Source organism: Orbicella franksi, chromosome 2 (genome assembly GCF_964199315.1).
Source record: "Orbicella franksi chromosome 2, jaOrbFran1.1, whole genome shotgun sequence".
Taxonomy (NCBI): Eukaryota; Metazoa; Cnidaria; class Anthozoa; order Scleractinia; family Merulinidae; genus Orbicella; species Orbicella franksi.
In genome coordinates this window covers 35,598,188-35,613,797 of record NC_138146.1, presented here as the reverse complement: position 1 = coordinate 35,613,797, position 15,610 = coordinate 35,598,188, and the positions used below count along the sequence as shown (strand labels likewise).

General features: G+C 38.9%; 1 protein-coding gene and 1 long non-coding RNA gene across 2 annotated transcripts; both read left to right on the top strand.

The window, feature by feature from the left end:
• Positions 1-5,846, top strand: LOC145479605 (uncharacterized). Its single transcript, XM_081458014.1, has 5 exons — positions 1-935; positions 2,885-2,964; positions 3,444-3,784; positions 4,903-5,025; positions 5,467-5,846. Exons 2-5 carry the CDS (start codon positions 2,937-2,939, stop codon positions 5,602-5,604), a joined length of 630 nt encoding a protein of 209 aa, XP_081314140.1. The 5' UTR covers positions 1-935; positions 2,885-2,936; the 3' UTR covers positions 5,605-5,846.
• Positions 5,847-7,866: 2,020 nt separating this feature from the next.
• LOC145479608 (uncharacterized) lies at positions 7,867-10,709 on the top strand. Its single transcript, XR_014048436.1, has 3 exons — positions 7,867-8,087; positions 9,799-9,919; positions 10,619-10,709. It is a non-coding gene; the product is annotated as an uncharacterized LOC145479608 (long non-coding RNA).
• The last annotated feature ends 4,901 nt before the right edge of the window (positions 10,710-15,610 follow it).

Here is a 15,610-nt window from a genome sequence, read left to right as displayed (position 1 = left end):
TAGATCAAAATAAAAATCAAAACCGGTCAATAGATAAAGTCTAGAATCTGGGAAATGAAAGAAGGTAAATATGCAAAGACTCTCGCCAAAATTCTGGACACAGCAATTTTTTTATGCGAGATATGCGGAGAAATTTTTTACCCAAATTTATAGAGATTTGTATGGAGACGCCATGCTGGTGCCCATCCGTATGGGTACCAACATGGCGGCCGGAAACCAACAGAAACATCTGCCACTGAGTTTTGCCACAAAAGCGTGAATTTATCCCTCGAGGAACTCTAAAACATTAAAATAATACTTTTTCTAATACATGAACCGTTCAGATAGCCAAGTTCCCCGCGGAAATAAGTCACTTTTAACCATCATGACAGCTCTCTTGGCCGTCATGTAAATGCCGCGTCACGCAGAAGCTTAGAAGTTCAAGCGTAGTGTATCACAAAACCAAGAACCCTTTCGGAGCGAACATTTGTACGAATATTAGTTTTCAGCTGCTCTTATACATCATTTAAGTAAAATTTCAGGAAGATCAATAGTTTTGTAGTTCGAATTTTGGTGACGTCATGTGAAAACCAGTTATTATGCTCAGGTATTCTCCACTCGAAAGACAATGGTATGTATGGCGTCTTTGAAAGCTCCGATCAATTTCGAGAAAACATCCCAGACGATCCGAAGTGCCAATCACTGGCCGACTGCGGCTAATCGATATCAATCGCTGTCCCGGTTATCGTCAACACGGGAAATCACGGCCAATCAGTGTCCAGAATCTGTTAGGGCTCACGTATTTGTATTAATGAGCTACTTATTCAAGGCGTTGCCTTGTGCAATGTAGCTGGTCTAGACAAACCTGTAAGATATTCCGGTATCAGTTCAGTTTCGCTTGCGCTTTTCATCCATAGCTCCGCTTTACAAGCTTTGACTTCTCTCGCCAGAGAACGGTAAGTAAACCTTGTATTCTCAGTATTCTGTTACTCAGTGCAAGTCTCGTAATTTGAGGTTATCATATGATATCATACTAAAATGTGCCTGTTTGAGTCACTTTGAAAATGCTGATAGGCTTCGCGTGTTCCGGCACGCACGACGTACTTGACTGGGTGGAAACTGTTAGGCTTTAGTACCAAACTTAATTAACAAATGAAACCCTGCATGAATAGGAAATCATTGTAATAATTCTGCTGCCAAAATAAGAAGACTATGTACCTATTCATCAGTTAGAAATTCTCAAACTTTTGCGCAGGTTTTCTGATAGTTGTTCCTGTAGTTGCTTTGCGTCACTGATTTCAGTATAATGACTAGTCCGTAATCTGAATGAGTCAGCGCAAAGTAAAAACACTCGCATCCTTGCTAAATGTGGGCATTAGTTATCGCGAGCCAGTAAGCTTGGCGGTAGATTGTACTGTGCTTAAATTAGCTTCGCTCACGGACGCATTAGCCGATCGAGTTCTTCGAACTGATCATGATTTCCGGGTACAACAATGTTTCATTGTAAACATCGCATATGTTATTTAGAGCTCTCCTTGTGTTCTCTCGACATCGATCTTGCGTGGGTTTTTCGCGCGCGTAAACCCCAAGAAAGTGCACTCTATTATTTAAATACAAAGTAATCTCTAAAAACGTTTGTCAGAGAAAGACATTAATTGTACTTTCGTGATCAAGTTGCTTATTCTCAACAAACTCATGAATAAAAGCGCAAGCTCAAGTCCACAAACAAAATCGGAGGAGCATAACGACGAAAGCGCGTAGTCCTACAAATGTTTTAAAAAGGCTATCGGTTAACGGAAGAAAATGCATTCAACGTTTCAAAAGTACCTTGACGGGAAAATGCAGGAAGTTGTAGCTGGAATCAGTCATCACAAGAGTAAAAGGCTGTAGAGAACAAACTTCATACCTTGGCGAAGTGATTTGACGAATGGAGTAAAGGTCAACCCTATATCTATGCTCAATCTAACACTGGTACTGAAAAACTAACCTATAAGCTAACTATATAAGTTTATATATTTCAATGTACTTCTGCAATGCAGAATGCGGTCTAAAATTCTGCTTTTTTCTTTTTTTTTTTTTCCGGGTTTATTTTTAGGTAAAGGGTTAGTAATAGAGTTATACTTTTACTTTATAAATCGTCAAATTCCTCAAAATCGTCAACAAAATTTCGTCAAATCTGCCATTTTCGTTACTGCATCAGTGCATTTCTGGACATATCTCCATTTGTTGAACAAATTGAATGCTTTTTAGCAGGAGTTTAAATCCGTAGCTCGCTGTGCAAATCAATCAGCGGTTGACTGTGAGTTCTTCAAATAAAACACAAAATCATAGCGCCTATCTTGTTTGTAAAGTTACCCTTAGATGAATAAATAAACGAATAAATAAGTGAATAAGTAAATAAGTAAGTAAATAAATAAACACTTTAACAAATAATTAAGACGAATTCCGATTGAAAATCGAGCAATTTTAGTTTTTAATGAACAAGAACCTAACGACAGAATAACTGTAAGTATATTACAGTCTATTTTGTATTTTCTAAAAGCTTAGATATAAATAGTTGCCTGAAACAACACAATAACAAATTTCCCATCGACACCCGAGAAATTAAATCTCAAAGTTCAGAGAAATTGTGCAAACACAGGAAAAATTTCATCATCAGTCTAATTTCACCAGTACTTTCAAGTGTTTCATATGAACTTCAAACTTGTTTTCGACATTTGGTGTGTTAAAAATGATTTATTTTGAGAAGATATTTAAAACTGTCGCACAGAAGTTTGCAATACAATGTAAATAATCTTGATACAAAGTTTTTGTCCTCTTGGTACTCGAACTTCTGGCGGATTCCTTCTTAATGTCTTTACGAAATATACATAACAAGTGTATTTTTTTCCCTTTTTAACGTCAGGTAAAACGTGGTTTAGATTATCTAGTACAGATATCTATTGGGATTTCAAGAAATGGCAAGCAGTGAGAAAGCTTCCCCAGGTATGGTAAAAAATAGGCCAGCCGCTTATTCAAAGCTTTACCACCAGACAGTAGGTGGTCAAAGTACAAAATTATACATGCATCTTGCTTTAAGGTGGCTGGGAAGAGTTTCCGGAACTTTTCCAACAGCATTACTTTGATCGATCAATGCCACCACTCTTTATCAAGTGATGCTACGATATTGGTATCACACAAACCCCAGCCATTGGTGAACCAATGACAGTAATCTTTTTGGCATAATAGGTTACCATAGGAACGATACAGCCTGTTGTACACACCCTCAAAATTAGCTTTAAGTGCTTATAACTCAAAAACGAGCTCGGTGACCACCCACGTTTAATTTTCGAAAATTTAAGGTGGCTCTGAACCCTTCAACAAGAATTTTTTGAAACTTTGCAAAAAGTTGCATCTTATCATGCTTACCACAATTCGTATACTTAACCAAAAATTTATCCTTCATATGTAATACATTTTTACAGGTTCATTAGACCCTCCTACCTACACAGAGCAACCATCTCCCCAGCCTCAACCTGGTTACTCAGGTCAGCCGCAACCTGGCTATCAACCCCAACCGGGTTATCAGCCTCAGCCAGGTTACCCAGCTCAGCCTGGCCAGCAGCCTCAGCCTGGTTACCCAGCTCATCCTGGTCACCAGCCCCAACCTGGTTATCCAGCTCAGCCTGGTTACTCAGCTCAGCCTGGTTACCCAGCTCAGCCTGGTTACCCAGCTCAGCCTGGTGTCCCACCTGGAGGTTACCCACCACCACAGCCTGTCCAACAAGTCCAACAAAGCACAACTGTGGTCAATATGGGCATGCCTGTAGGTTCTTTTCTTTTGATGCAAGTGTTAACTTCGTTCAGTTTCTTGATATGCACACTTAGCTGTTCTCCAATGTACAATGTCAGAAGCATAAAATCGGCAGCATCCCCCCCAAAAACGGAAACATGACTAGAAACAATGAGCGGGTAGAAAAATTAACTGAATAAAATGCGACTTGGTTTGGCTATATTGAGGACGAAAAAGAGCGCCTAGCCAAGAATCCTTTTCCACAAGACAAGCCATCGGGGACAGTAAACACCCACATATAAGAACAAGTGGATTAAGAACATCAGGCTGAAAGTTGGCCAATAAAGCTCCATATATGTAAGAACCAATTCAGCCTGATAAATACAACATGTTCTTATATAACCAAAAGAGGACCCCAGAATACGAAAGCGTTCATATCAAAGCGCTATATAATTACATTAGTAATGGTATTTATTTACTTTTTATTTGAATATTTTAAGAACATTTTCAGGCTGATTTCTCACCAAATACCTGATAAATAAGAACTTGATCAGCCTGAACCCCGAAATCATAGGTTCTCATATGCTGGTGTTTACTGTATTTGCTGTCATTTATTAGTGGTAAATCTAAATACCTCTTACTAACCGCGTTCGAGGGCCGTACTGTAAGTCACAGACCGAGTATTTTCCCCATCGATTTTTGGCTCAAGCGCGAAGCTCGCGGGACATAAATGAAAGGGGAAAAGCTAGGATCCGTAACTTACAGTACGGTCCGAGAAAACGAGGTTAGTAACATATTTATTATATCTCTACTGTGTTTCTGCTGGGTTCGGGGACGATTTCTATTTACGCGGAACGGCTTCAAATTTCTGACGCACCTCCAATGGAAAACGAGTCAATTTGAAATCGTTGTTAGGCGACTCTTTTGTCGTTAGCGAGTTTTAATACAAAATTTTGGAAGTAAAAGATAGTTTTAAATTTTTTACTTGCTACAAAAGTTAAGAACACTTGGCGATAAATCATGGAACATTTTGGCAACAAAAGAGCTTTAAATTTTGACGGGCCGTACAGGAGAATACGGCCCGCTAAATTGACCAATCACAATGTGCAAACTAACTGGGAGATATAATAATTACTGTTATTCTATCCTAGGCCACCCAAACTATCATCTTGCCGGCGAATCCTCGGCCTCAAAGTTATATTGGCTTATCAATATGTACGTGCCTGTGCTGTGTTTGGCCTATTGGATTAGCCGCCATTGTGTTCTCTTGTATGGTAAGAGGAAAATATACACCTTGACCATGACCTAGTGTAAACCGATAAGAAAGAGGCTACGCCCTGTAAAGTCAAAAGTGAAAGCCAGCCTTCACGCAGCCGTTAAAGGGCCGAAGTGTTACCAGAGTGTGAGGTTAATCACTGAATACGAAATAAACAACTGACTCTATTTCTGTTCAAAAAGATAACGCGACGAAACGGAGAACTATCATATTTCCTGCAAAATCATTAGATTTATCTAGGCAATGATGAAATGAACTTTTGCATTTCATAGTTTTTTTGCCATTCTTGCTTGTTAACTTGGCTCTTTTTGCGTAGTTTTTGTGGTGCAATGTCCTTATAACCGTCATCGCTGGAAACATTTGTTATTCTGACTTGAAAACAAAGTTTGCCCCTGTGATTGTGGTAAAACAATTATTTCTGTTTTCCTGTCTCTAACAGGTGGACAGCTCTTATGATGCAGGAGATTATGATGGCGCCCTGAGAAACTCAAACATCGCCAAGTGGTTGAATCTTGCTTCTATCCTCTGTGGGATTATCCTAGTTGTCATTATAATTGTTACAAGCGCTAGCGGTTAACTCAGAGCTTCCTTAACTTGTTAGTATAGTTGTTTGGCCAAGTCTGATATTGGTAAATGTGTACGAGAACTAAGCGAAGTAAGTTTAATTTGGTCTTTAATCATCAAATGCGGTTTCCGTCCTTTCTGAGTTGTTATTGTCGTTTTAATGGCTACCGCCATTAAAATCATTGCTGGTTGGTTTCTTAAGCTTATATTATAAAAGTAGCTAGCCGTGTGCTAATAAAAACCATATAGTGGCCAGCACTTGGATGAAATGCTTTTGTCCTCGATCTCTGATACAAATGATCAGCATGCAACAAAAATTAGAATGTTTCGTTTCTTGTCCAGTTCGGTCTGCAATCTTGTTCATAAGACTGCAGACTGGATTAGTCACGAAATCTTGCAACAAATTAATCATAACACAATTTGAGAATAAAAAACAACCATAACCAAACGGTAAACATTTTAGTTAATAAAAGTTCAGCAGCTGATCATGAGTTTGTTCTCGAGTTCCATGAAAAAAGAACCTATTTCACTGCCTTCCAATAACGAACTCTAAGGTGGTACTTTTAACTGTTCAATAAATGCTCAAATAAGGCCTGCTGATATAACCAATTAAATTCGAGAATTTGTTATAATTGTGAATCGACTGGGGAGTCGGATTTCGAAGCCTTCCATCGCAAAGACAAAAATGTGATAACAAGTAGCCATTTCAAAACCTTAACCACTTCTAACACGTTCGCTGATTGGTGTGCGTATTCTTACTGCGCAAGCAGTTTACAAGCCAAGCCACAACGAGCGCCCACGCTAAGTGGCCCCTGCTACAACTTTGCGTGGATTAAACAGCCTTGGGCCTTCGGTTACCCTCATTTTCCTTACGATAAATCACTTTCTCCACCGTTTCTCCGCGTATTTCGAAAATTAAAGTTTAAAACTTTTGTCCCACACCCCATTGAATTCCACTCTTTTGAGCTCTTTTTGACTGGTCAAAACGTATTGGGGGGTGGACCGGAGCACAGAGGGCCTAGGAGTGGGTCATCAGTTATTGAGCCCTTGGTAAGGGGTGGGTTGTTCAATTTTTAGCTACCCATGGGAGATGCATCATCTTGTTTTATAACAGGAATTGGTACACATTTGACAAAATCGACAAAAGTTCCAAGCGATGAAAATGTTTGGAGTCATGGTTGAAAAACTACTCGTGGATTGGTGGAGATGACAATTTCATGTATCAAAATCTGTACCAAAGCTAAGAAGTCTATAAACGGAATGAGCAAGGAGTCCCAGGGCAGAAAGTTTCAAAATCACGGTCTTTCGACATGCTGATCTCCAAGAAAACCAAAGGCCAACTTGTGTCTACATGCTGTTTGTCCCCAAGGGTACCGGACACATGTTCGTGGATCTGGGACTCGAACTCTTCGGCCTGGGACTCGTAGTTTACTGGCTGTGTGAGTCCCAGGACTCACTACAGGCTTTCAAGATGGATCACTGTTCCACGCATAGCGAGGCGTGAAAGAGTTTACAGTCAAGGTTTTTTAGTGTCTACGGACATGACTTAAAGTGGGAAGAGCAAAGAAAGACTATTATTTTTCAATGATTTTGTATTATTGTTAGGAAATAAATCTAAACCGTTAATAATCGGCCACAATTTCATACACAAAATGTGGTTTTGTTGGATTATGCAATCAAAAATGTCATGTTTATATAGGGAGTGGATGATGTAACTTTCAACCTTCATTTAGGGGTGGGTCTCTCAGTTCTGTGCCAAATGGAAGGGGTGGGTCATTTGTTTTCTAACCACCATATTTTCAAATGCTCCCCCCTCCGCAATCCTTTACTTTTTGACCATTCTCTTACTTCGTTTAGGGGTCCGGACGAGTGTAAATGCCCCATTCAAAGGGTAAGTTATATGAAATGGATGATGACATTGGGAATTAATAACGTTACGCCCCACTTACAAAAAAATATGACAAAGATAAATGAGTTTCCTCCGTTGACACAATATTCTCTAACTAAACTTTGGGGATAATGCTTAGATACATGCGTCAATTTAACGAAACCAGTGGAGTTTTGCTTACGCCGTAATGAAATGTAACACTGCTGAGTAACATTTAAAGTTATAGCTATGTTCCCAAAACTCTCTCGCTTCAATGAACAAGTTGACGCACAATGACTTCATTTAAATTCAGAAATGACGCATTTGTTTGAATCAAAGTCGAGCAATTTGCATCTTACAGTATGTTATTACCCGTTCAACCATGGTACAGTAAATACCTCACATTATTTCACAGGAATTTATACTGTTTGGCGCCTACGTTTCATAAAGCAAAAGAAAGCATTGAACTGGTGCTCTCCAGAAAGCTGTGCACACGTACCGTGGAAAGATACGTTTAGTTTAGGCTACAATAAGCTTCAAACCATTATAAATGCGCTTCATGTAAACGCCAACCGAGTCACAGATTGAGTCGCAAAGTGACGTACGCATTTCACAACCTTGGTGGCCAGGTAAGTCACGAATATCGTTTTTAGGCCGTTGTACATTATTTTATCCCGAGTTTGCAACATTTCTTGATAACTTACATTTCATCTTCTATTACGCCGGTACCCTTTTCCAAAATGATAAATGAACTAATTTGTTTGGCATTAAGAGACTTGAAAATCACTGATGATACTTAAGATGATTTCCGCAGAACATTCGAGCAATAATGGCAAAAATTAAGTTACCAAAAAAACCTTATGGCATGGTAATATTTTGAATACAGTTATGAAGATCTTATCGAGACTTAAGTTCTCAAGCTGACCCCGCGAGAGAAAATTGAACTTGAAGTTATCCATATTTCAATAAAAACAGGCGTTTCGCGTTAGTTAAAAACACAATAACACACGTTTTAAGCATTCTTACGAGGTTTGACATTAACTTTCTCGAAAATGCTTGAGAATGTAATCGCGGGGTCACTTAGAGAAATGAACTAAAGTGAGTTGTTTTAGATAGTATCCTCACAGTTACTGTGCTATGAGTAGATTTTGAGTAAATAATTTTTGCACGTATTGCTCGAACTTTGAGCGAAATCCGTCCTAATTGTTGAGCTTTTACTGTATTATCAAAGCAATTGCTCATTTATGTTCCCACCCCTCACGAAGGGATCAGTAAACGTTTACAAAATTAACGTGGTTACAAAGACTAATATTTAATATAAAGGGATAGGAGGACCTTCTTTAGTATCGACCATCTCCCTCTAATTAACGATCGCCTAAGCTAGTGACGTTTTGTGAGACACAGATCGTTGACGGCGATTTCACTCAAGCTTTATCTTCAAACGTTTTCATTTTTGTCACTGAGAGCCAAAGCACCGATTTGACACGAATTATTTTACGTGACGCGCCAGTTTTGCGGCAAGGATCAGCAGGTTGTGTTATGCAGATCTTATTTTTTTCGTTCTAGAAGAGCGATTCGGAACGAGTTATTTAACATAAGAATTAACAATGTGTAAGGTCAGTGAAGACTGAATGTTTCCTTAGACACAACAAACAATAGCTGTTCTTCAAAACTTGGCGTGAGGACGTCTTGTTAATTCTCAGTCTACTGCCATGGAAACCGTTTATAACTGTGAATGATCGAAACTACACATGATATTGAAGTGCTCGTCAAAATGTCACTGGAAATATTGCAACAGGAAATCGTCATTTTCTCCGCTTAAAACTATACGAATATTGTTAAGATGCCAGTCGTAATAACCTGAAGTTGTGACGACCTGAGCTTTGAAAATAAGATAAAAGCCGACTTGCATATGATCGATTGGAAAACCATTCAGCGCATTTTAAACAGCCAATTGGGTGTGTATTACAGAGCTCAGCATGAGTATAAACAAAATATTCAGAGAATTTTAAACTTCATATTTTTACGACTCTAGTTAGATAAATACCACTAAACATAGTAAATAGAAAGCGTGAAAAAAGGTAGCATTGTTACAAGAGTTTAAAATAACCTTGGAATAAAAGATGGTCTCTTAATACTTCCATTTCCGTCTCCATAGGAACCATTTGAATAACCAGGAACTTTTTTCGATCTCCTCTAAGAGAAACCTTTCTGGTCAATGAAAGCATTGATCAAGTATTACCTTTTCTTTTTATCGATTTTATCGATGGTGATTGCTATACTGTTAGGATAATAAATTTAAGTTCGCAATTTACGAGCTAACAGAGCACCTTTAAGCAGGTCACCAGACGGCCAGACGAGCTCTTGCGTGACAAGAATTCTCCCAATTAATGTTTGAGGTCATCATGAAGTTTATGCCTATGCCGTAACATTGAGATGGAAGGAACTCGAGATTTTGATGGTAAGTTCTGACGAGGTCTGTTCTTCCGGGTTGCTGTATATTAATGACACTTTTTAAGTAACTGCCATTATTTTTTAATCCCTTACTTATTTAAATCCTTCCCGGGCCCAAAATCACAGTAGAAGAGACACCAATAACTACTCGAAACTTAGCACTTCATAATTAGTGACGGAGCGGCCTGTTACCATAACGATTTGTCAAACCTTCAACGCCATTTTGTTTTCTGATAATTATAGTTCATGTGATTGTCCCTCAATGTACATGAACCGCAAGTTTATATTGAGTCATCTGACCCTTGCTAGATCGCTTCTGACACGTCGGTCAAAATATCATGGACCTTAAGAGCTTTTTTAACGAAAAATAAGAAAACATAGAGCAGAATGTGAGAAGGCGAAAATACTGTGAAGGAAAATTCACCTCCCCCCCCCCCCCTCCCAAAAAAAAAAAAATTCGAATTTACTCATCACCAGCCAGTTTCTTACCTTTCTGTGGTTTCTGCCTTTGTTGTCTACACGCGAGGGCATTAGATAACGACTTGCATTTATTGATGTTAAAAGAATGTTTAAAGTGGTCAATGAGCTCAGCTACACCTAGCTAACACCTTCACCTGCGACCTTCGGATTTCAAGTCAGGCTCCCTAACCACTCGGTCACGCAGTCACGCTCCCTCTGACTCTCATCTTTCATTTTCCTGCCACAGACGCGCCAACATCAAACACACAGGCTACGAATTGGCAAGATGTCTCTCAGATCAGAAGTATGATGTCCAACATGTACCCTACAACTCAGCAGCCTGGCCGTACGAGTATAACACAGCCGAACGTAATACACATCAACACTTAACTGCATAGTAGATTTCCGATAAGCTTAGAGTGCAGTCATCTCTGAGCTGGCGATCACTAAAGTTAATATTCATTCGTGTGTACACGTTTTCTTAGTCTCCTCCCAAAACGTGCGTTTTGATACTCAGCTCAACCCTTTCCTCTATATGCGCCTATTCTAAACACAAATCGTGACGTTTGCGATAGCGAGCCCTGGCACCCCTGCATGTCCTGCATACTGGCACATTTACAGTGTCAAAAAGGTTGTGGAGAGCGTTCCATCGAATGATATAAACCATCAGGCTCAATGTAAAAACCTTCGCCAATATTAAAAGCACATGAAAAGTAAATTAACTGAACAAGGCTCAGATAGTTGAAATTTTGCTGTCTGTCTTTTGCGGCCCTTTGTCAGTCAGGGTTAGGGTTTGATTATTTTACCCAAATTCCTACTCATGGGACAACGTGTGCAGTCAATGGTAGCTGAAGATGAACCTTCCCTACTTTGAAGTCCAACCTGCTTCACCCTGGGACACGTCCAACCAGCGACGTCTCGAGCAACCCACAATATACATGTGCTTTGAGAGGAGTCCTTTCAAAGATTACAACTTATAGAAAAACCTTTAGAAACGCTTAAAAAGAAAATCTTTAGGTAGTAATAAGCAATTTTGTTTCAAATAAATTGTTCTTGCTTTGCTTTGCAACTGTTTCGCAGCTGAGAGCAGCACTCAACCAAGACATGCCTCCTAACCACATACTGTTGGCTATACTAAGCACTTTATTCCGCGCATGTCCGTGTGGGGTGATGTCGCTGTGCTATGCTGTGCAGGTATGATATCTTAGCGAGTACATATACCGAGAGGCGAACGGAACATTGCTGTTTTGAAACGTGATCGTGAGAACTACTTTGAACTGCGCCACTGCGCAAAGTAAATGGTCAAAAAGCAAAAAGAGAAGGACTGCGCCCACACCCTGTTTTCTTTCTATAAGAATATTGTTTTTCCGGCCCAGACGGAACATTAGTATTTTTCAGCCGACATTAGGCTGAAAATAGTCTTTTTTTCATAGTGAATATTCTTAGATTACTGATGGCGTATGTCAGTTTCGTTTTATTGACTTCGATGGTGTTAAAGTAATTTTGGAGCCAGATTGCAGGCAACAAAGCCTCATATTACACACATAACATCTTGCAGTAATGCTATAAGTTTCGAACATACGGTTAATGCTGTTTTTGTTGTGTTTTGGCTAGTTCGCCGTTTAAAGAAAGGAAGAATTTTCAGCCTCGGGTTTATTCGCAAAATACTCTAAAAATCTCCCCTAGTTTTCATAATTTAATTTAAATTTCATTGGTTGTTTTCATTTTGCCAACTGGAGTCTTCTTTCTATTAGGTAAAAGATGATTTCTTACGAGGAAATACAGCTGGAGCTCACTATAACTCGCGACAGGCATGGAGATGGGGCATTGTTTCTGTAGCAGTGGGTTGTTTGGCAATAACAGTAGCGCTGATATATTACATGGTCTTGCTATCTCTTCGATTGTAAAGAGGCCATTATCAGTAACGGTTACCACGCGACGCATGGAGAGTCAAAACCTTGAATTGCCTGGCAAATTTTCCAGATGTTTGATTAAACAAGGGTTTCTCTTCGCATACACATTTCGTCTGGCTCCTTGCTGGTCGAGGAAAAAAAAAGAATCAATACAGATGGCGTGGCTAAGTACAGCAATTTGCCCTTATAAATTTAACGAGCGCCACATTCTCATCCAATGAGAAATAAAACCAAAACTCGCTCCTTCGTGTTTTCCCGGGATTTTTGCCGATCCCTCCCCTTCCTTTTCGCATTTTTGCAATATTCATAACATTTAAAAATAGAAAACATGTACCGTGTTTCTATCGAGTTTTAGTATAAATCTACTAGCGTTCTATCACGAATGTCGTTCTCTGATTGGCTACGCTACTCACTATCTATTCTGTGATAGATAGTGAGTAGCTTCGCAGTGTGCCCTTGTTAACAAAATGGCGGTCGCTTCTTGGCGTTTTCGAAGTGTCTGTGAAGAGGATTTAGATAAAGTTTTGAACGACTGGTAGATTTATACTAAAACAATTAGATTATTTGCTCACGATTTCTGTGTGATAGAAATCTCGAACTCATAATCTAATTGTCTAATAGAAACACGAGTGGAAGTTTGAGAGAACGAGAAATGCTGTAAGAAAACGTGCCGAAAGAAGAGTGTTTCTACAGCATTTCCGAGTTCTCCCAAACTTCCACGAGTGTTTCTATTAAAAAATTAGATTGAGCTGGAGATCTCTATCGCGTGACAGTTGACGAGGGCGCAGGCCGAGTCAACTATCACGCATAGAAATCGAGAGCGAATAATCTAATTGTCTTAGTATAAATCCACTAGTCGTTCAAAACTTTATCTAAATCCTCTTCACAGACACCTCGAAAACGCCAAGAAGCGGTCATTTTGTTAACAAGCGCACACTGCTTCGCTACTTACTATCTACAACAAAATAGTGAGTAGCGTAGCCAATCAGAGAACGGCATTCGTGTTAGAACGCTGGTAAATTTATGTTAAGACTCGATAGAAATACAAAGAAACATGTTTTCTATTAAGGAAATTCCGCGACAGAAAAAAGAAAGCAACTTACTTTGATCATCGAAATGTAAATTCTCTTTGCCCGCGCCATCATTACGTCAACAGCTCGTGCTAGATCTGTGTTTCTATCGTGTTTTCGTAGAATTCTACTAGTATACTGATGCAAATGCTGTAATCTGATTGGCTGAGCAATTGAACGCTCAGCCATTATTATATGGTTTGTGTTTGTAGCCGATATAACGCGTGCAACGCCTTCCAAACTAAAATGTGGTGTTCCAATTTGATAAAATTCAGAGTAAATACTAAGAACCACTTCAAAAATGGCTACTTTTTCGGTGTAAAATAGAAACCTGTCTCGGAGAAAAGTTATTTTTACGTTGCAGGCTTGGAAGTTCCGTTGGAAATGAGTGCAAAATTGGCCTAAAGTGAAACGTGGAGCTTAGACGGAAGTCTATGATTGCCATTTAATTCCAAAGACGATTTTTGCAATATACTAAGAATCTTAAACTGGTGTTAAAACTCAGAGGAAAAGTTTCCCTGTTTGCAAGGAATTAAAAAATTCTTCCAAGCAATTTCCTATTCTTTATTTGAATTGAAATGTAATGTTTAAGTCACGCATAAGACACCAAATGATTTTTTTGAATTTCTTGTCTCGAGAGGTACCTCCATAGAAAACGATTCAAAATTTCTGATCCCCAAACAACACAAGAGAGGATTCAAAATTTCAAATCCCCCAAAGAACACTAGAAAGGGTTCAGAATTTCTGATCTCCCAAAGAACATTAGAAAAGGTTCAGAATTTCTGATCCCCCGAAGAACACTAAAAAGGGTTCAGAATTTCTGATCCCCCAAAGAACACTAGAAAGGGTTCAGAATTTCTGATCCCCCAAAGAACACTAGAAAGGGTTCAGAATTTCTGATCCCCTAAAGAACTCTAGAAAGAGTTCAGAATTTCTGATCCCCCAAAGAACACTAGAAAGGGTTCAGAATTTCTGATCCCCCAAAGAACACTAGAAAGGGTTCAGAATTTCTGATCCCCCGAAGAACACTAGAAAGAGTTCAGAATTTCTGATCCCCTAAAGAACTCTAGAAAGGGTTCAGAATTTCTGATCCCCCAAAGAACACAGGAGAAGATTCAGAATTTCTGATCCCCTGCAAAACCAGTGTTACATCCAATGTAGCCACATTAAATCATAACATTGAAGACAGGGTTTAGATCTTGCTGCCTGCCTGAACAATGTCTAATCAAAATATTTTTTCTTGATAACAATATTCAATTAGAAATTTTATAGAAATATAGCATAATTCTTAACAGATTCCATACACTCAGATTATACTGAGAGAGTGATGAAGAACAAGTTTCTTCACAGCAGTCTATTAATATAAGTAACTGTAAACATCACACATTGTATTACAATGATCTATGCACTTCAAAATTACAGTAGCTGTAAGTCTAAAAAAACAATATCAAACAGTACCTAAGAGGATAGGAAAGTTCAGAATTGACCAAAAAAGTGAGATTACTCAAACTGCACAACTGTAGGCATAAATGCAGACTCCACTTTCTCTGTCGGAGTTAGCTCACCTTGTGTGAAGGAAAAATTTCTAACAATTTCTGTTTAACATGGAAACAAGGCACCTCACTGTTATCAAACAAAAAGAGCATTCAGGAACACTACAGTACATTACAGGGATGACAATTAAAGACTGCAATTTACATGTACATTTAAATTTGCAGTTGATACATTTAAGTGGGTCGATGTACTCTACATACATGTATACAGTATCCTCCAAAAACCTGTTGTCATATAGCAGCGGCCATGGACTTTAGCTTTGCCCAACATGTTTTTACATCTTCAATCTAACTTTTTGAGTGGGCTACCAGTTCATTCAGACTTCAGTTACATAACCAGTTTAACCATGCTCAAAGGAGAAGGGTGTGGGTAAAATTGTTTTTATAAAGACCTGACAGATATGGATGCAAGTATTGTAGCTAATGCTACAAGCAATTCTATTCTTTCTTCTTTAATTTGGCACACTCATCTTGGAGATGTTTCCTGCTAGCTGGCAATAGTTTGCTGTCCTCAGTTAAAGAAGCCCTCCCAAAAACGATCATATCTTATTACTAGTTTATTACTAACTTCATGCTACTTGCAACTATCTCATTCCTGGTTGACGGATGAAAATCTCTATCTTTTTTCTATCCAAGAGGTTTTGTAGATAGAGGATAGCTATCTTTGGCATGGCTTAAAGTTAACTAATATCTATCCATCAGA

Bases quoted from the DNA above. Each gene is read 5' to 3' on its own strand.
- LOC145479605 (XM_081458014.1), top strand. From the start codon at position 2,937: ATGGCAAGCAGTGAGAAAGCTTCCCCAG. The intron at 3,785-4,902 runs GTAGGTTCTTTT...ATTCTATCCTAG, and splicing joins TGGTCAATATGGGCATGCCT to GCCACCCAAACTATCATCTT. The intron at 5,026-5,466 runs GTAAGAGGAAAA...TGTCTCTAACAG, and splicing joins CCATTGTGTTCTCTTGTATG to GTGGACAGCTCTTATGATGC.